Raw genomic sequence first — 22,715 nt, forward strand, 5'->3', positions numbered from 1 at the left:
GTGTCCGACTGAGGGTTGGTGCTCATCTCCATTTCTAAGATGAAGAGCCGGCGTTATCCGTAAACACCTCCAAGGTCATGTGGCTGGCATGACTGCATGGAATGCCGTTACCTTCCCGCCAGAGCGGTACCTATTGATCTACTCACATTTGCATGTTTTCGAACTGCTAGGTTGGCAGAAGCTGGAGCTAACAGCGGGCGCTCACTCTGCTCCCTGGATTCGAACCTGTGACTTTTCAGTTTGCAAGTTCAGCAGCTCAGCGCTTTAACACACTGCGCCACCGGGGGCTCCTTCTTATACTCAAGAACACATAATTTTAACATTTTTTTCTAACAACCAAACCTGCATTATTTGCAGTTGGAGACTTTCTGCGCACTTATTGAACAGCAAGCAGAATTTTATGTACAGAAAATAAATTTATCTCACAACAGAAAATCTCACTGTGGTGTAGAAAACAAGTTTCCTGTGCAGAAAGTTCAATTTTATGTGTGTTTTTGGTTTGTTCCCAAATGTCCAGAAAACTCTGTTTAATGAAACAGGTTCTCTATGCTCAAATGTTACTTTTTTTTGCACAGGAAATGTGTTCCTTTGATCATTTTGATCCGTGGATACTATCTTAGCACTGGCATGGGCAAACTTTGTCCCTCCAGGTGTTTTGGACTTCAACTCCCACAATTCCTAACAGCCTACCGGCTGTTAGGAATTGTGGGAGTTGAAGTCCAAAACACCTGGAGGGACAAAGTTTGCCCATGCCTGTCTTAGCCCCATGAAAGGCATAAAATACAGGACCAGTCACTTACATTAACTTTATCAAATGCGATCTGTCACCTTCCCTTCTAAACTCTTGACGGCTTTTGATTAAAGCTGTGACTCAGAAAGCATCATTATAGAACTCTAAGGATGAGACAGTAAAGGGCCTCAAAGTCATGCCCTAGTTTTCACTTGCTTCACAAAAGTCTTCGAAACAGGAGAAAATAGTATGAAACAGAGGGAGGCCTTTCTTTATTTTCTTCTGGAGATATAAAGTCTCACAAAAAAGAAAAGAAGAAAGATAATTATGGTGACCACACTATACTTTCCTGTCCAAAATCTTTCACTTAGAGCACCTAACTGTGTCCAGTTCAGGGAATCAGGATTCAAAAAGGATAGTGAGAGCCTGAAACATGTCCAGAGGACAGTGACCCAAATGGTAGAAGTTCTGTAAACCATGAGGAATAGTTTAGTTTGGGGCCGGGCTGTGGCGCAGCTGGCTAGTAACCAGCTACTATAAATCACTACTGACCGAGAGGTCAGGAGTTCAAAACCCGGGTTAAGCCTCCGACCATTTAAAAAAAAAAATAGCCCCGGCTTGCTGTTGACCTAGCAGCCCCGAAAGACAGTTGCATCTGTCAAGTAGGGAAAATTTAGGTACGCTTTATGCGGGAGGCTAATTTAACTAATCTACAACACCATAAAACTGCCCACTAGGAAAAGAATGAAGGAAGAACAGCCACCAATGGATGGTGAAGCAACAGCTCCCCCTGTGGCCGGAATCGTGAAGCTGGAAAGATGTTAAAAATGCCTCTGTGTCTGTCTAAAACTGAATGTTGTTTGTCTGTTGGCATTGAATGTTTGCCATATATGTGTTCATTGTAATCCGCCCTGAGTCCCCTTCAGGGTGAGAAGGGCGGAATATAAATACCGTAAATAAATAAATAAATAAAATAGTTTAGGAAGCAGAATATGTTTAGTCCAGAGAAGAGACAGTTAGGAAGTGACATGATACCCCATATTTAAATACTTGAAAGGATATCATATTGGAGAGTGAGCCAGCTTATTTTCTGCTGATCCAGAGCATAGGGCATGGAGCAATGGAGTCAATCTACATGAAAAGAGTTTCTACCTGACATTAGGAAGGACTAACTGATAGTAAGAGCGGAATGCATTTGTAGTTCAGTGGTATCTCCTTCTCAGGAGGCTGGAAGACTATTTATCAGGATTGTGTATTATTGCATGGCAGAACACAGTTGGACAGGAAGACAGCGGTGTATTTAGATCCCTAATGAGAGACCCATCACCAGACCTTATCATTTAGAAGATTTTGGCATTATTAAAGAATTTTTCAATGAAGAAATGAAAGACTGAAATTTTGCAGCTAGAGGTCCATCTTTGGAGGTTATCCAACTTTAATAACACTCAGGCCCAGCCCAACACGGGACGCTAACCACACCCCCGCGTTGGGCACCATGTTCTCAGGAGCGCTATCGAGCCCCTGGGAGGTGGGGCCACACCTGGCCCCACCTCCCGCACCCTGGCCCCACCTCCCACACCACGGGAGGCATGGCCACGTGATGTGGGAGGCGTGGCCAGGTCTGGCCCCGCCTCCCGCGGCACGCGCCCACTACGACGGGAATCCTTCCACTTAATCCACTTAATTTGTGAGTAAATTCCACTTAATCACCAATAATAAAATCATCCATTTGGGAGCATTTGAAAGGGGATCCACCTGAATAGAGGACTGGATGAGGATGACTTTGAGACCCTGTCCAGTCCTACATTTCTGTGACTCAAAGCAATTTGGCAGGATCCACTTTTAATTCTTCGAAATAGCTAGAAGTAAAGCCTGCGAGATTAGATGTGCTCCACCGGTAAATAAGTGAATTCTCAATTGCCTTCCATAAACCATTTAAAGAGATGCTGTCTCTTAACTACCATGTACCTCCTCCTGTTTGATATTCCAGGGGAGTTTTGATAATCCGATCCTCAGGATATCGCCAGCCTATCATTGTAGGAATGATAGGGGTGTTGCGAATTTATCGCTATGACATTAGTGCTGAGCCACGTATGACAGGCAGATGGGCAGAAGGGGGACTCAGACCTTTCTTTTCTTTTCTTAATAAAAGAAACAATTGCCTTTGAGAATTAGGAATGCTATTAGAGATGATTAATTGGCTAAAATGGTTCAGAAAATTACCAAGAAAGGCAAGCAACCAACATTGCGGGGCTCTCCTCGCTGCATATCTGCTGCTACCATAAAATTGGGTTGGAACAGAATCAAATATCTAAAATAATTCATGCTGGAGATTTATTTCCCTCAGGCCATTCTCTTGAAATGGAGGAAGGATGGGAGGAGGGCTGTTTGTGAATATTACAGGGATGCTTTTTATGCGAGAATAAATATGTGATGCCTCCACTCCTGAAGTTGCCTTTGAAACATACAGCTAGCTACAACTATGTACACACACAGAGCCAGTGTGGTGCAATGACTTGAGTCAAAAGACCTATGTTTGAATCTCTGCTCAGTCATGGAAATTTATTGTGTAACCTTGGACAAGACATGCTCTCTGAGGCTGAAAGTTTGTCTTAGCCAAGGTGACCAGTGGGTTCCATAGCTGAGTGGGAATTCGAACCCTGGTCTCCAGAGTCGAGTCCAACAGTCAAGCATTATACCATGATGTCTCCTACAGTGGTAAATGATCCAGTGCAATGTATTTTTCTATGAAGTTAGCCTTCAGTACTGGACAGCTTTCCCAGGAGAAGCCAAATGGTATTACTTTCCAACACAAGGGAAGTGGGCCAGGCTGTGGCGAAGGCTGTTGAGCAGCTGCAATAAATCACTCTGACCATGAGGTCATGAGTTTGAGGCTAGCCCGCGGCGGGGTGAGCATGCATCAATTAAAAATAAAAAATAGCCCCTGCTCGTTGCTGACCTAGCAACCCGAAAGATAGTTGCATCTATCGAGTAGGAAATAAGGTACCACTTATAAAAAGTGGGGAGGCAAGTTTAACTAATTTACAACCTGGAATGAGGAAGTGCCATCAGAATGGATGATGAAGCAGCTGCTCCCCCCTGTGGCCAGAATGGAACATCCCCTCAGGAGAAGGTTAAATTGCCTCTGCTTCTGTCTGTCTCGGTTTCTGTTTGATGTGTTTATGGGCATTGAATGTTTGCCCTATGCGTATATAATGTGATCCGCCCTGAGTCCCCTTCGGGGTGAGAAGGGCGGAATATAAATACTGTAAATAAATAATAAATAAATAAGTGACACTTCCACTATAGTCTGTCCTAGTGACACCTCATCTGGGTGCATGCATTCATTTAAAGAAGGATATAGACAAGTTGGCAAGGATTGAAAGTATGGACAAGTATGGACAACGAATCATACGAGGAAAGGTTGAAGTAGTTGGCATGTTCAGCATGGTGAAGATATCATTACATTCTCATGGGCTGTCACTGAGAGAAGGATCCAAATTTGGTCTCTACTGCTCCAGAGAGTAGGACCAGGCCTAATGGTTTTGAGTTACAGGAAGGTCGGCTTGGATTTAATATTGGAAGGAATGTCTTAATGGAAAGAGTAAAAGAGAACCAATGACTGAGAGTTGTGGAGGAGTCCCCTTCTTTTGGTGCTGTGGATCTCTAGCTGGATTTCCAGTGGGTTGGGTTGGAATTGATGACCTAGGATAGGCCTGTACAACTTTCAACCCTCCAGGTGTTTTGGACTTTAGTTTCCAGAATTCCTGACCACTGGACAAGCTGGCAATAGGGCTTCTTGGAATTGGAGTCCTAAACACATGGTAGACCACAGGTTGTACAGTTTGGTCCATGAAGATCCTTCCAGTATTACACCTAGCACTTTAATGACTACGTCAATGGGGCAACTCCCCTCCCTGTTGACCTCGACATATTTTGCACTTTGGCCCAGACCCGTAAATTCAATTCATGTTTTTAATTACCTATCCTGTATGCTGACTTTTTATGACGGTTTTTATCAATATTGTTGTATTTATTGTTGATTGTTCTGTTTCATTGCATTGTTCGCTTTTCTATTGTAATGTCTGGGCATGACCCCATGTAAGCTGCCCCGAGTCCCTTCGGGGAGATGGGGCGGGGTATAAGAATAAATTTTTTATTATTATTATTATTATTATTATTATTATTATTATTATTATTATTATTTTATTGTATGACACAGCAAACAAGATAGTCATGCTGGATTTCATATCACAAAATCACAAGTCAAACACTTCCCAAGTGTCTAGGACTGTGTGATGTATTTTCGGATGATGCGTGCAGATCCCAGCAGGGTGGCCTTTTGCAGTTGGCAGATCGTGATTTTGTCAATGTCTATTGTTTCCAAATGCTGGCTGAGATCTTTTGGCACGGCACCCAGTGTGCCCATCACCACCGGGACCACCTGCACTGGTTTCTGCCAGAGTCTTTGAAGTTCAATCTTGAGGTCCTGATAGCGGCTGAGTTTTTCCTGTTGTTTTTCGTCAATGCGACTGTCACCTGGGATGGCAACATCCATGATCCAAACCTTTTTCTTTTCCACAACTGTGATGTCTGGTGTGTTGTGTTCCAGAACTTTGTCAGTCTGGATTCGGAAGTCCCACAGTATCTTTGCGTGCTCATTCTCCAATACTTTTGCAGGTTTGTGATCCCACCAGTTCTTTGCTACTGGGAGGTGGTACTTGAGGCATAAGTTCCAATGAATCATTTGGGCCACATAGTTGTGCCTCTGTTTGTAGTCTGTCTGTGTGATTTTCTTACAGCAGCTGAGGATATGATCAATGGTTTCGTCAGTTTTCTTGCACAGTCTGCATTTATTATTATTATTATTATTATTATTATTATTATTATTATTATTATTATTCCAGCTCTATAATGCTTAATTGCTTAGTAATAGTAAGACAAGAAGACTTACGCTCCCCAGGTAAAGAAGTATAGTTTCAGAGATGTTTTCCCAGTGATGGGTGGACTAGAAGGCAAAAAGGGTGGGATAGAAAAACCCCTATCATATTTTAATTCAGTGGTCTTTCTGCTGGTAGGAAGACCTTTGGAAAGTCATTCCCACCATCAGTGACTCACGGTGAAGCTCAGAGAAAGCCTTAAGGTTTTCCACCTTTTCCTAGAGACAAGTTTCCATCTCTTTTTGCATACCAGACTCTTTCCCAGTTTGGAGCATATTGCTCCATTGGAAAACAAAGTATTTAATGAGCAATCCCAGGTACCTCCTGCTGTACCACTCCACACAGTCACTTGATTTGCTTGTTGGTAATGAGAATCCTCTTAATTAAGTAAGTGTGCCTGTATTACGGCTGCCTTGATGTAGGCTGATAAAAGGCAAAACGGAATGACGGATGCTCAATGAAGGGCCCTGTGCTTCACATCCAGCAGTGGTCTGTAATTCACTGCTATGGAAATTAGATAACTCTGGGTCTTAGGTTTCTAGGTTTTCGGCGTCTAGTATTATAAGCCAATGAATAAAATGCAGCTTTCTCCTGGGAGCCTGCATTGTGCAAAATAGGGAGCCAAGATAAAAAATTAAAATACAGCTCAGCTACAGAAATTCAAGAAAATTGGTATTTATTTATTTGCAGTATTTATATTCCGCCCTTTTCACCCCGAAGGGGACTCAGGGCAGGTCACATTACACATATAAGACAAACATTCAATGCCTTTTAACATAGAACAAAGACAAAGACAAACACGGGACTCCGAGCTGGCCTCAAACTCATGACCTCTTGGTCAGAGTGATTTGTTGCACTGGCTGCAGCTGTTTGCTCAACAGCCTGCGCCACAGCCCGGGCCCCAATAAGATGGTATAAGATGTTTTTCAGGTAGTACTACACCCCCGCCAAATTAGCTAATTTTAGCAAGCCCATCTCGAACAAATGTTGGAAATGTAATAAGGAAGTAGGAACTTTCTACCATCAATGGTGGAAATGTAAAAAAAAATTAAAGAATATTGGAACAATGTTCACAATGCGACACAAACAATATTAGGAACCAAGCTCCCGTCATCACCCAAAACATATCTGTTAGGCATACCAAATGTAAAACTTAACAAGAACCAAGATAAACTGCTCTTCCTTATTGGAACTGCGGCAAGACTAGTGCTAGCCAGAGTATGGAAGCAAAAGGAGGTACCTACCTACTATTAATGACTGGATCTTAAAATTATTTGACATAATCCAAATGGATATTTTGACTCAGACTAAGAGACGTCAGGGCCCCTGGTGATGGCACAGTGTGTTAAAGCGCTGAGCTGCTGAGCTTGCAGACCGAAAGGTCCCAGGTTCAAATCCCGGGAGCGGAATGAGCTCCTGCTGTTAGCCCCAGCTCCTGCCAACCTAGCAGTTCGAAAACATGCCAATGTGAGTAGATCAATAGGTACCGCTCCGGTGGGAAGGTAACGGCACTCCATGCAGTCATGCCGGCCACATGACCTTGGAGGTGTCTACGGACAACGCCGGCTCTTCGGCTTAGAAATGGAGATGAGCACCAACCCTCAGAGTCAGACATGACTGGACTTAACGTCAGGGGAAAACCTTTACCTTTACCTTAAGAGACGTCAAGGAAAAAACAGACTGGTCGGGCTTCAGAGCTTTCATTCGAAAAGACGGATACAAACTAACAATAGACTTATCTGATGTATGAAAAACATCTAAATATTATGACTGTTAATACCAGACAAGAAAATTGACAACGGCAATCTAAAATCCTCAAGAGGACAATGGGGAGTCACTCCCCCCCGTTTTTTAACCTACTTTTTCTCTTTTTTTTACTATTTTTTTCTTCTCACTCTCATTCCCCCCCCCCACTTTTTCTTACTATCTTTACATATTTGTTTTCCTCGCTTTCACTATTTACAGCTAATCTATATATATAAAAGAGTGATGGAATCCTGGCGACCGCCAAAACAACAAAACTAAACACCCCACAACCTCAAAAATTGACAACACAACCCATCATCCATGCCTCTAGGTTGATACAACAAAAAGAAAAGAAAAATAAAGTCCTAATTAGAGGGAGAGGAATAATTGTTTTTATCCAATTGCTGCCAGTTAGAAGGCTAAGCTCCGCCCACTTGGTTTCCTAGCAACCCACTTACCCAGGGGACAGGCAGAGTTAGGCCTCACTTAGGCCTCTTTTACACTGCCTATAAAATACAAATTATCAGATTTTAACTGGATTAGATGGCAGTGTAGACTCAAGGCCCTTCCACACAGCTCTATAACCCATTTATAATCTTATATTATCTGCTTTAACTGGATTATCCGGACTCCACACCTTTACCCTTTACCTTAACTACCACCAATTCCTCAGTACAGTAGAGTCTCACTTATCCAAGCTAAACGGGCCGGCAGAAGCTTGGATAAGCGAATAACTTGGATAATAAGGAGAGATTAAGGAAAAGCCTATTAAACATCAAATTAGGTTATGATTTTACAAATTAAGCACCAAAACTTCATGTTATACAACAAATTTGACAGAAAAAGTAGTTCAATAGGCAGTAATGTTATGTTGTAATGACTGTATTTACGAATTTAGCACCAAAATATCACGATATATTGAAAACATTGACTACAAAAATGGCTTGGATTATCCAGAGGCTTGGATAAGCGAGACTTGGATAAGTGAGACTCTACTGTATTTTATTTCCCATACCACCATACTTCGCCACAGCAACGCGTGGCTGGGCACAGCTAGTAACACAATAAAAAATCATTTAAAAAAATAGGGAGCCAAGAGAATGATGCAATGCACTAAGGCCCGGGTGAAATATCGTAATTTCAGTCTGGTGGTGCTGGCAGAATGCGACATAAGGTCTTCATTGTCTATGGAAATTGGGAAAAATGTGGCACAAGGCAGTGCATGGAAACCAGCCTTAAAAAAAAAACAACCCAAAAGCTCTGTTTGAAGTTTTAAAATATTTGAACAGGTATGAAAAATTATGTCCTTTTGATATTTAGGTGTGCGAGCTATTTTTTCTCCAATGAAACAGCTTTGGGGCAAGATCAAGCTTCGAATGAACACAAATGCTTCCCATGTCAGTGGGGCACTGAGCCTGTTTGAAGGTTTTTCTGAACTGATAGGAGCTATCTAAGGTGCTGAACCCTTTCTATGTGTATTGTCCAACACCTTAGATCAGGGGTCCCCAAACTAAGGCCCGGGGGCCAGATGCGGCCCTCCAAGGTCATTTACCTGGCCCCCGGCCTCAGTTTTATAATATAATATTTTTATATCAGTTTTAATAATATAATATATTGTATATACATATAATATTGATAATAATATTATGTTATACAATATGATACTAATAGTAATACCATATAATAATATTAATTATATGTTATATATTACATATAATATTACAGTATAGTGGTATAGTTCAATATAGTAATATATAATGCTAATATTGTGTTATGCTAATAATATAATATATTGTATGTACATACAGCTGCTCGGAGTCCCCTTCGGGATGAGAAGGGTGGGATATAAATGTAGTAAATAAATGCAGTAAATAAATAAATAATTTTAGACTTAGGCTCGGCCAAAGTCTGACATGACTTGAAGGCACACAACAACAACAATCCTAATTAACTTGACTATCTCATTGGCCAGAAGCAGGCCCACACTTCCCATTGAAATCCTGATAGGTTGATGTTGGTTAAAATTGTTTTCATTTTTAAATATTTTATTGTTTTTTCGTTGTTGTTGTTGTTGCACTACAAATAAGACATGTGCAGTATGCATAGGAATTTGTTTTGTTTTTCTCAAATGATAATTCGGCCCCTCAACAGTTTGAAGGATTGTGGACCGGCCCTCTGCTTCAAAAGTTTGGGGACCCCTGCCTTAGATAGGTCCTTTAAAGTTCAGATCAAAACCCAGAGCTGTTTTCACCGTGAGAGCCCAGCCATGCATGCAGAGACCTACCCATGAGAGTGAGTGACATAAGAAGGAAATGCCATGGAATGATATGATATCTTCTATTGAAGGAAATCACTGTCCCCTTTAGCTCAGTTGTGTCAGTTCTGAAAGATTATAGCTCCCACAATCCCTTAGGCAGGGAATTGGTAATTTTTTATTTGACTTATATCCTGCCTGCTTGTCTGAACTGAGATTCAAGGCAACTCACAGCAAGATTAAAAACAAATTCAGACCAATGCAATTATAATGTGAAACAACACAATTTTAATATTAAATCACTGTGCACACACACACACACACTGTAGCACACATTTTTAGAATGCCAGTCAGTTGCTGAAAGCTACGGATGTAACGAATATTCACAAAAACCTGTCAACTCATCAAGATGCTCTGACAAAAATGTATAACCGCTGCAATTTTTTGTACTCCTCCATAAAAGTGAAAAGGATTGCACTTTATGTCTGCTGCAGGAATAGCAAAATCATCGTATGGGGTGGTTGTGCATGTTGTGCAATTTATTTCTATCAAACCACCATCTCTTGCTAAAAATACAATTCTCAGATAAAGAACACTTTCATGTAAATAATCCTGAGTGTGAAAAATCATTCAAAAATATGCAAAAAAGTCTTGTCTCCCTCCAGCATTTGATTTTGTTTCATTCTCACATAAAAAATGGAAATTTGTATCCATACCATACACCCATCTGCATCAAAATCTGGCTTCTCAACCCTGTATTTACAGTCCTTATTCTGTGTTCTTTGTGATTTAATAGATAATAATAATAATAATAATAATAATAATAATAATAATAATAATAATACAGTAGAGTCTCACTTATCCAATATAAACGGGCCGGAAGAACGTTGGATAAGCAAATATGTTGGATAATAAGGAGAGATTAAGGAAAAGCCTATTACACATCAAATTAGGTTATGATTTCAAAAATTAAGCACCAAAACATCATGTTATACAACAAATTTGACAGAAAAAGTAGTTCAATACGCAGTAATGCTATGTAGTGATTACTGTATTTACGAATTTAGCACCAAAATATCATGAGGTATTGAAAACATTGACTACAAAAATGTGTTGGATAATCCAGAACGTTGGATAAGCGAGTGTTGGATAAGTGAGAGACTACTGTAACAACTTTATTTTATACCATTTCCCGAAGGGACTCAGGGCGGCTTACATGGGGTCAAGCCCAGACAAAAACAATAACAATATAAAACACATCAAATGGAGAAAAAAATAAGCACAATTATAAAATTAAACATTAATATATAACAATAAAATAGCAAACTTAATAAAACATAATCTAAATGCAGAAAGATTATAACAACAGGCTGGGTGAAGTGCGCGATATAAAATTTGTAAACATGAGGTAGATGAGAAAGTGCTGCAAGGTTTGTTTAGGTAGATTTGTTTAATGTTTTATTGCATTTAACTATGGATTTTTAATATTTTTATGTTTCTATTTTACTGTTTACATACATTAGGTTTTCACTTCACACATCATGGTTTTTAGTGTTAGTCTCTTTGAGTCTCTCTTGGTGGAGAAAAATCAGGATATAAATGTATATTTATTTATTATTTATTTATTTGCTACATGTATATGCCGCCCTTCTCACCCCGAAGGGGACTCAGAGCGGCTTACAAATTAAATTTACATACAATATTATATTAGCATAGTACAATACTGGTAATAAATTGCTATATTGTACTGTATCAATATATTGTAATATTATTAGTAATATTACATGTAAAATATAATATATAATTAATATTATTATATTGTATTATTAGTATTATATCGTATTACAATACAATATTATGAATATTATATGTATATAAAATATGTTATAATTATTATATATTATTGTAAATTTTATATATATATATATATATATATATATATATTACACACACACACATATATACATATATAAAACTAGCATCTTAAAGCCTCAGAGGCTGGAGAACATAAGGCCTACAAGTCAGATCCATTTCACGAACAGATTTTAAACTTCAGTTGGAGATATCAGAAGGGTTTTAGGACTGCAAGGAAAGCTGGCAGGACTCTGAATGGAATTGCCAAGCCATTAAAAGTTGACATCTATGAACAGGAATGTCAGAATTTTCAATAGCATGAATGAGTTACAATGACTTTCAAGATGGATGAAAAAAATCTAGAACACAGGAATTAACACATGGCTGCTTATCTATGTTCTTCTATTGGCAGTCAGCATAATGTGATGCTATTCCTTAAATTAATCCAGCATCTCATGCTCATTAGTTATTTTTGTAAAATCCTTTATGTACAAGTTATCAAAGAGTGAATGTAATAGAGCATTTAACCTAACCATCCAACCATTCTGTACATCTTCTGAGCTGTTCCTATCAATAACAAATCCACATGGATGACATTTTGTCCTTCCTGGATTTCACTGGTTGCATTAAAATAATAGAGTTGCCCTAAAAAATGTAAGCCTCGGAATGTCCCATCTCATCATATCTAGTTTCTTTTCTTTTTTAATATTTTTTATTAAGCATTTTTGAACATAAAAAGAGTGAGAACAATAATAAGTATAGAAAAGAAAGTGAAAAGGGAGGGTGTCATAGGGTAGAGGAGAGATAATAAAAATAAAAATAGGAAAAAAAATAAAAAGAAAAAAAGAAAAAAAGAAAAAAGAAAAAGAGTACTCCCCGTCTTTTCTTCTGGGTAATAAAATATTTTGTATTTGTTATCATTATAAGTCCACTCCGACATTATGTTTTTGTAAAAAGTTCTTCTTGTTCTATATAAGTTGTCAGTAATGTCCAGTCTGTTTCTTTTTTTGGTTTACCATGATGGGTCTTCAAGTAATATGTCAGTGTATCCATGTTCTTTATATCCATAATTTTTAATATCCATTCTTCTTTAGTTGGTATTTCTGTTGATTTCCATTTCTTTGCATATACTATTCTGGCTGCTGTTACGAAATAATTAAATAGAATGTTCATGTGGCCCGCCCTTGTTTTTATTGTTTCCTTGATTTTGCATTGTAATGTATATTATTATCTATTGTATAGTTCACTGTGTTGTGATGTGTTGTTCTTTTATATGCTGTTATATTGTATTGTTCTGGGCATGGCCCCATGTATGCCGCCCCGAGTCCCCGTTGGGGAGATGGTGGTGGGGTATAAATAAAGTTTTATTATTTTATTATTATTATTACTGGGATCTGCGCGCATTATCCAAAAATACATCACACAGTCCTAAACATTTGGGAAGTGTTCGACTTATGATACGAAATCCAGCATACCTATCTTGTTTGCTGTGTCATACAACGTTGTTGTGTCAATAATAATAATAATAATAATAATAATAGAAATAATAATAATAAGAAGAAAATTACGATCTGCCAGCTGCAAAAGGCCACCCTGCTGGGATCTGTGCGCATCATCCGAAAATGCATCACACAGTCCTAGACACTTGGGAAGTGTTCGACTTGTGATTTTGTGAAACGAAACCCAGCATGTCTATCTTGTTTGCTGTGTCATACAACGTCGTTGTGTCAATAATAATAATAATCACACAGTCCTAGACACTTGGGAAGTGTTCGACTTGTGATTTTGTGATATGAAATCCAGCATATCTATCTTGTTTGCTGCATCATAATAAAATAATAATAATAATAATAATAATAATAATAATAATAATAATAATAGAACACTTGGGAAGTGTTCGACTTGTGATTTTGTGATATGAAATCCAGCATATCTATCTTGTTTGCTGTGTCATAATATAATAATAATAATAATAATAATAATAATAATAATAATAATAATAATAATATAACACTTGGGAAGTGTTCGACTTGTGATTTTGTGATATGAAATCCAGCATATCTATCTTGTTTGCTGTGTCATAATAAAATAATAACAACAATAATAATAATAGAACACTTGGGAAGTGTTCGACTTGTGATTTTGTGATATGAAATCCAGCATATCTATCTTGTTTGCTGTGTCATAATAAAATAATAATAATAATAATAATAATAATAATAATAATAATAATAATAATAATAATAATAGAACACTTGGGAAGTGTTCGACTTGTGATTTTGTGAAATGAAATCCAGCATATCTATCTTGTTTGCTGTGTCATAATATAATAATAATAATAATAATAATAATAATAATAATAATAATAATAATAATAATAGAACACTTGGGAAGTGTTCGACTTGTGATTTTGTGAAATGAAATCCAGCATATCTATCTTGTTTGCTGTGTCATAATATAATAATAATAATAATAATAATAATAATAATAATAATAATAATAATAATAGAACACTTGGGAAGTGTTCGACTTGTGATTTTGTGATATGAATCCAGCATATCTATCTTGTTTGCTGTGTCATAATAAAGTAATAATAATAACTTTATTCTTTTACCCTGCCTCCATCTCCCCGAAGGGACATGGGGCATCTTACATGGGGTCAAGCCCAGGTGAATACAGCAAACAAAGTAAAACACATCAAAATACGTACCGTTTTTCCTCACATAATAGTCACACCCCTAACTCCCCTATTTTTTAAAAAAGGACTCCGACTATTTTGCGAGGAAAAAAGAGTTATATGAACTTCCTCCTGTTGTACATCCCTGAGTTGTGTTTTGGTTGTTGTCCTGGAATTATAGGCAATAGATATATGAGCAGCTCTCAATTCATCTTTCAGGTCCTTTCCAGGCCACTGGGCTCACTGTGATGCCATGTCCAGCAGGAAGCTTTGAGTCCCGAGAACGTTTTGCAAGGTCCACCAATGGCTCTTTGTCATACCTCCCAGGTCCGTGCTTTCTATTATTTTTGTTTTGCATAATCGGGAAAGCTGTTTCGAAACTAAATCACACTACTAATTAGACTCTTGTAAAGTGCCTGACGGTTATAGTGCTTATTTACTATCCTCTGGCATAAAACAAGGCAAGTTAGACACCAAGAAAATTTCCTAGAATTTTGCACACAGAGGCCTTTGAGAATTATCGGTCTCTCTCTCTGTGTGTGTTAGTAAATGCAATTGGATTATAGATTTCTTCAAAGTTTCTAAGAATTCAATTCAGTGTGAATGGGTAGAAAAGAACTAAAGCCCTTCAAATTGAGTTGAATAATTTATTTATTTATTTACAGTATTTATATTCCGCCCTTCTTTCTCACTTCGAAGGGGACTCAGGGCGGATTACAATGAACACATATATGGCAAACATTCAATGCCAACAGACAAACAACATTCAGTTTTAGACAGACACAGAGGCATTTTAACATCTTTCCAGCTTCACGATTCCGGCCACAGGGGGAGCTGTTGCTTCACCATCCATTGGTGGCTGTTCTTCCTCTTCTTTTCCTCATGAGCAGTTTTTATGGTGTTGTAGATTAGTTAAATTAGCCTCCCGCATAAAGCGTCCCTAAATTTTCCCTACTTGACAGATGCAACTGTCTTTCGGGGCTGCTAGGTCAACAGCAAGCCGGGGCTATTTTTTTTTTTTTATGGTTGGAGGCTTAACCCGACCTGGGCTTCGAACTCATGACCTCTCGGTCAGTAGTGATTTATAGCAGCTGGTTACTAGCCAGCTGCGCCACAGCCCAGCCCCGGCTGTCCTTATTCAGGTGAATCAGGTGAGAAATTGCTATGGATGCTGTTTCAGGACTTCATTTATGGCTCTTCACCATCTAAAAGTAAACATGGAAGGCTATTCTGAAACCCATCATCCATGTCAGAACAAAGTGTATGTAAGAAGTTGTGAATGAACCATTAGGGCAAAGTTGTGGGGTAGTGGTTTAAGTGTTGGACTAGGACTACAATAAACCAGGGTTTGAAAACCTAAACACTCTCCTTGTGGAGAGAAAATAGTGGGATATAAATAAACAATATCATCATCACCCTAAAGGCACCTGATTTTGGAAACTAAATAGGGTCAGCTCTGGTTAGTACTTGGATGGTGACCAACAAGTGTTATAGGGTCAATATCAGAGGAAGGAACTGACAAAACCACCTCTTGAGAGTCTTTCCCAAAGAATTTATTTATTTATTGTATCAGAAGTGAATTTATCATACTGTTATGTATATACAGTAGAGTCTCACTTATCCAAGACTCACTTATCCAACATTCTGGATTATCCAACGCATTTTTGTAGTCAATGTTTTCAATATATCATGATTTTTTGGTGCTAAATTCATAAATACAGTAATTATTACGTAGCATTACTGCATATTGAACTACTTTTTCTGTCAAATTTTTTATATAACATGATGTTTTGGTGCTTAATTTGTAAAATCATAACCTAATTTGATTTTTAATAGGCTTCTCCTTAATCTCTCCTTATTATCGAACAAATTCGCTTATCCAACGTTCTGCCGGCCCGTTTACGTTAGATAAGTGAGACTCTACTGTATCACAAACAAAGTTTGACTGTCGCCCAGACTGTTGTCCTATATTGGACCTTTTAATGCCTTGGATGATTGATTAATATTTTAATTATGTCTGTTTTAAATTATGACTTGTTAATTTGTTTTTAAATGCATTCTTTGATGTCTTAACTATTGTTTTTATGATATTATATGCTTGTATTGGGCTTGCCCCCATGTGAGCCGCTCCGAGTCCCCGTTGAGGAGATGGAGGCGGCATATGAAAATAATAATAATAATAATAATAATAATAATAATAATAATAATAATACAGTAGAGTCTCGCTTATCCAACGTAAACGAGCCGGCAGAACGTTGGATAGGCAAATATGTTGGATAATAAGGAGAGATTAAGGAAAAGCCTATTAAACATTAAATTAGGTTATGATTTTACAAATTAAGCACCAAAACATCATATACAACAAATTTGACAGAAAAAGTAGTTCAATACAGAGTAATGCTATGTAGTAATTACTGTATTTACGAATTTAGAACCAAAATATCACAATGTATTGAAAACATTGACTACAAAAATGGGTTGGATAATCCAGAACGTTGGATAAGCGAGTGTTGGATAAGTGAGACTCTACTGTAATAATAATAATTAAAACTTGGCATTATGCAAGATTTCCTTTGACCAGAAGCTGGCCACTTGGAGTGTCTGTGGTGTCGCTGTAAGAAGGTCCTCCACTGTGTATGTGGTAGGGCTCAGGCTGCATTGTAATAGGTGATCTGTAGTTCGCTCTTCTCCACACTTGGATGTCATTGACTTCACTTTGTAGCCCCATTTCTTAAAGTTGGCTCTGCATCTCATGTTGCCAAAGCACAGTCTGTTCAGCACCTTCCAAGTTGCCCAGCCTTTTGTATGCCCAGGAGGGAGTTTCTCATCTGGTATCAGCCACTGATTGAAGAACCGGGTTTTAACCTGCCACTTTTGGACTCTTGCTTGCTGAGGTGTTCCTGCAAGTATCTCTGTAGATCTTAGGAAGCTCTTTCTTGATTTAAGGCATTGGATTGCTGGCTGGTATCCAAACAGAGGGTGGGTCGGATCTGTCTAAGCCTTGGTCCTTTCATTACAAGTTGCTACTTCAGGTGGTGCAATACTGGCTAAACAGTAGAATTTCCCTAAGAAAACCTAATAAAATTCATAACGTCACCATAAGAAGATAGAGAACTTGGAGGCACACACACATAGTAAAGGTGTGGCTTCAAGGGCCACATAGTTCTATCCAAAGTTTATGCATAAGTTCTGTTGCATAGAGTGCTGAGCCACCAATGTCATAAATAATAATAATAATAATAATAATAATAATAATAATAATAATAATAATAATAGGTAAAGGTTTCCCTTGACGTTAAGTCCAGTCATGTCTGACTCTGGGGGTTGGTGCTCATCTCCATTTCTAAGCCGAAGAGCCGGCATTGTCCAAAGACACCTCCAAAGTCATGTGGCCGGCATGACTGCATGGAGCGCCGTTACCTTCCCGCTGGAGCAGTACCTATTGATCTACTCACATTTGCATGCTTTCGAACTGCTAGGTTGGCAGGAGCTGGGGTTAACAGTGGGAGCTCACTCCGCTCCCTGGATTCGAACCCCAAATCTTTCGGTCTGCAAGTTCAGCAGCTCAGAGCTTTGATGCATTTCGCCACCAAGGCGAAGACACAATATTGGGCACAAACACATTGGTGTCGTGTTTTGTGCAAATGCAATGATTATGTAAAAATGAAATGTCTGTGAATAAGGTCTCAAAATGCCAAAATCTATCCGGACAGCTTTTAAAACCACAAACAAGAAATTTTGTAAAAAAAATTGCACCCCAAATTAAAAGCTAGATGAGAACGGAGGCAGAGAACTACATTGGTAAGACAAGTGAATGATGGAGACAGAGAAGATCGCAAACAGGGAGCGGAGGAAGGAAATAGGTAAATGTGGAGAAAGGCACGTGATTCCCTGTCCCATTTACCTTTCATCGTTTTATGCCTCTGTGTAGTTATGCCGACACATTCCTCTGGGAACTCTCCTGCAGAGAGATTAGGCAGCTGATGGAGTCCGTTCCATTAAGAGATAGGTTTATTTTACTTACAATTGACGTCCATTAGGACAGGAGATGGATGGTTGGGCCAATGGCCTTTGTCATGGCATTTGTCGTAATGGATGATACCTGTACGGGAAATAAACCTATTTTTAATAGAAGCGGCTGCCGGAGCAGACTCCTCCGAAGCAGAGGGCACCTTCATGAATATGTATCCCACACGCTTGAACTTGTTGGATATCAACCCAGAGAGCACAATGGCGCCTGTTAATTGGCACCTGTTAATTGGCACCTGTAAGACTAACATGTCATTATCATTATCCCGTTCTGAAAAGAGTGTAGGATGAAGGAAATTACACTTCTCAGTAGACAAGACTGCAAAGAGGGCAGGAATCTCAACTGAGACAGGAACTTCCTTTGTCAACACATGATAGCAAGAAGATGTTTATCTGCAACTTCCGGCAAAGTTAGGAAAACTTGTAATAATCAGGCATTGGAAGGGCAGAAGCCCCATATGTTCAACAATGACAACAAATATGACAATAATAACAAAAAGAAGAATAACCCATTGCATTTCTTACCTACATCTCCCCAAGGGACGAGGCAGAATACAACATAGAGTTAAAATGGGCTGTGCGGCAGCTGGTTAGTAGCCAGCTGCAGTAAATTACGACTGACCGAGAGGTCATGAGTTCGAAGCCACACAGGTCATATTAAGCTCCTGACCATTAATAGCCTAGCTCGTTGTTGACATAAGCAACTCTAAAGACAGTTGAATCTGTCAAGTAGAAAATGTAGGTACCGCTTTATGCGGGGAGGCTAATTTAACTAATTTACGACACCATAAAAATGTCCAGTAGTGTGCAGAATAATGAGGAAGTACTCCATCAAGGACTAGGTGTCACAAGTGGACGCTGAAGCAGCAGCTCCCCTTGTGGTCGGGATCCAGCAAACCCTCATGAAGGCGGAAGCTGGAAAATGTTAAATTGCCTCTGTGTCTGTCTGTATGTCATGTGGCTAATGGCATTGAATGTTTACCATGCATATGTACATTATGATCCGCTCTGAGTCCCCTTTGGGGTAAGAAAGGCGGGATATAAATACTGTAAGTAAATAAATAAATAAAAACATAAAACTATTTAAAACCCATCGATAAAAATAGCACACATTAAAACGTACGTATTGTATGTTTTACATGTTTTGATATGGTCAAAAGTGACTAATCAATAAAGAATTGAATTGGTACTTGAGTATAAGCCTAGTTTTTCAGCCCTTTTTTTTAAGACTGAAAAAGCCCCCCTCGGCTTATACTCGGGTGAGGGTCCTGGTTGGCTTATATTTGGGTCAGCTTATACTCGAGAATATATGGGTCATTTATTATTTTTCTCTATTATTATTGGTATTATTACATTTATTATTTTTCTCTATTATTATTGGTATTATCACATTTATTATTTTTCTCTATTATTGTTGCTACTATTACATTTATTTTACTCTATTATTATTGTTATTATTATTACATTTATTATTTCACTCTGATCTTATTGTTATTATTATTGCATTTATTATTTTACTCTATTTATTATTACTTGTATTATTTTCCTGTATTATTATTATTATTATTATTATTATTATTATTATTATTATTACATGTATTATTTTACTCTATTATTATTAAAAGGATACATAAGCACGTTTACATTGAAGAAGATGAGAATAATGATTTGATCAGACTTGGACAGTCTTATCTTAAATTTGAGCTTTATGTAAATATTCAAAAATATTTAACCTACTGATGCCTCAATTAATGTAATTTTATTGGTATCTATTTTTATTTCTGAAATTTATTGCCCTCGCCTTATACTGGAGCCAATGTTTTCCCAGTTTTTAGGTGCCTCAGCTTATATTTTGGTCGGCTTATACTCAAATATATATGGTATTTAATCCACACATTACTTGAAAGTAAACTACTCGTACATTGATGCCATGTCAGTTACCTGTTGTACCCATAAACTTTGTGAATGATAATGGATGTAAAAAAGTAATTTGTCTCATTACAAGTACCTGCAAGTAGGCAAAATTGATAACAGTTTTCCTGTTGGTATTGAACCTTCAACAACCCTGATCTTAAAAATAGTTTTGGAGCCTCTAAGTTATGTGACTTCCCAATGAGTGACTCCGATCTCGACAATGACAGTGTCGCAAATGTCTATCATTTTGGTCTTATCCAAAGTGCTATAGCAAGCATCTCATTTATTATAAAGAAAACAACTTTTCATAACTGTTTATTTTTCATTTTCTGCGGCTGAAATTATAGGTAATGTCTGTTGTCACTCTTCTAAGAAAAAAACAAAACATTTGGGCTGTATTGCACTCTCCACCCCCACCTTCATTTACCTTCTGAATTCTTAGTTATTTATCCTTAGGATTTTTTTAGAAGTCATGTAATAATGAGTGGGGAAGCCTGTTCAGTATGAATGACTTTTGCAAATTGACAAGTAATTGGGCAAACTCAATTAAAAAAATAATCCAGTGGTGGCACATCGCAAACTGTACCCGCTTCATTTATTTTGATAATTGTCATTTGTCTTTAATTATTTTTCCCCCAGCACACTGCTGAGCAGAATGAAATATGGTGTTTCTTTTCTCGGTGGGACAAATAATATCTGACTAAATAGCGGGTACTTTGTGCTTTTTAATTGTGAATGACATGGGGAGGGGGGAATGAGAAGGCTTTTGAGGCCATTTCCCCAAAATATTCTCCAAATGGACAGAACATCACAGGTCTCTGGAGCAGGATGTGGAGCATAGATTTCTTGAAGTCCATCTACACTGTAGAATGAATGCATTTTAACTCCATTTCAACTGCCATTGTTCATTTATTTACAGTATTTATATCCCACCCTTCTCATTCCGGCCACAGGGGGAGCAGCTGCTTCATCATCCATTGTGACACCGAGTCCTTGATGGATACTTCCTCATTCCAAATGCTGCTGGATGATTTTTATGGTTAAATTAGCCTCTCCGCATAAGCGGTACCTACATTTCCTACTTGATAGATGCAACTATATTTTGGGTTGCTTAGGTCAACGACGAGCAGGGCTATTTTTTATATGGTTGGGTGCTTACTCCGACACGGCTGGCTTTATAGTCATAGTGACCTATTGCAGCTGGCTACTAACCAGCTGCGCCACAGCCTGACCCATTGCTGTGAAATCCTAGGATGTCTAGTTTAATGAAGCACCTTCATAGAATCATAGAATCATAGAATAGTAGAGTTGGAAAAGACCTCATGGGCCATCCAGTCCAACCCCCTGCCAAGAAGCAGAAAATCGCATTCAAAGCACCCCCGACAGATGGCCATTCAGCCTCTGCACTCTTTGGCAAGGAAGGCTAGAGAATTTGGAAAACTATAACCGACATGATCCCGTATCATTGAGCCATGGCAGTTAAAATGATGCCCAACTGCATTCATTTGACAGTGTAGATTCAAAGCCACCCCTTGAAGTGATCTACTTAAGGCCAAAGAGATGTTACATAAGAGATTCCTTCCACCTTATCTGAGTTAAGGGGCCTTCGGTGGTGCAGCGAGTTAAACTGCTGAGATGCCTAACTTGCTGACCACAAAGTCGGTGGCTCGAATCTGGGGAGTGGGGTGAGCTCCCACTGTTAGCCCCAGCTTTTGCCAGCCTAGCAGTTTATCATAGTTAGGGAGCCTTGGTGGCGAAGTGTGTTAAAGCACTGAGCTGCTGAACTTGCAGACCAAAAGGTCTCAGGTTCAAATCCCAGGAGCGGAGTGAGCGCCCGCTGTTAGCTCCAACTTCTGCCAATCTAGCAGTTCAAAAACATGCCAATGTGAGTAGATCAATAGGTACCGCTCCGGCGGGAAGGTAACGGCGCTCCATACAGTCATGCCAATGGCCACATGACCTTGGAGGTGTCTATGGACAACGCTGGCTCTTTGGCTTAGAAATGGAAATGAGCTCCAACCCTTAGAGTTGGGCATGACTAGACTTAATGTCAGGGGAAAACCTTGACCTTGTTGAGTTATAAATGCACAACTTGAATGCAACTCTTGTTCTTGTTCTTGTTGCTCTATGTCTCTCTCTGTCACGAACTGCCGGTGTTGGAACTGGAGATCGTTGCTTCTGTGTAGAGTTCTTTGTGGTGAACTATCAATGCATGAAAGCAGTTCTGGCATAATATATTGCAGTTATTATCATGCTTTGGATTAGTTTCAACCTCCTGGACTTCTCACTGAGTCCTCACGTTTCAGGCGAGACCTTTCCTAAACCAGAAGAGATTTTTCTGGTGTGATGAGAGGCCTTGCAGATGTTCAACGATGGAAAAGTTTTATGCATTCCTTTCCCCTGCTAGATGGAAATATGACATTCTGAGAATGCGGGGCTGTTAGGATTCATTCCAAGCATCTTTCCTTTCTTTCCCTCCCTCTTGTTATCTCAGCGAGATCCCTTCTGAATGCCTACAATGAGGCAGCTCTTTTGTTTAAGGTGCACAGTTCCAAAGCCGACCGCGCATTC

The 22,715-nt window shown here is 38.7% G+C and overlaps 1 protein-coding gene across 2 annotated transcripts in view; it reads left to right on the plus strand.

Annotated features, from left to right (window-relative positions):
* The window catches only part of LOC100564612 (zonadhesin), a 180,895-nt gene that overhangs the window by 13,005 nt on the left and 145,175 nt on the right, over positions 1-22,715 (plus strand). For both annotated transcript variants that reach the window (XM_008119521.2, XM_062960921.1), the window contains exon 6: positions 14,421-14,528. In XM_008119521.2, the coding sequence (XP_008117728.2) occupies positions 14,421-14,528 (108 nt within the window). The remainder of the gene's footprint in view (positions 1-14,420; positions 14,529-22,715) is intronic.

Source organism: Anolis carolinensis, unplaced genomic scaffold, assembly GCF_035594765.1.
Source record: "Anolis carolinensis isolate JA03-04 unplaced genomic scaffold, rAnoCar3.1.pri scaffold_8, whole genome shotgun sequence".
NCBI lineage: Eukaryota > Metazoa > Chordata > Lepidosauria > Squamata > Dactyloidae > Anolis > Anolis carolinensis.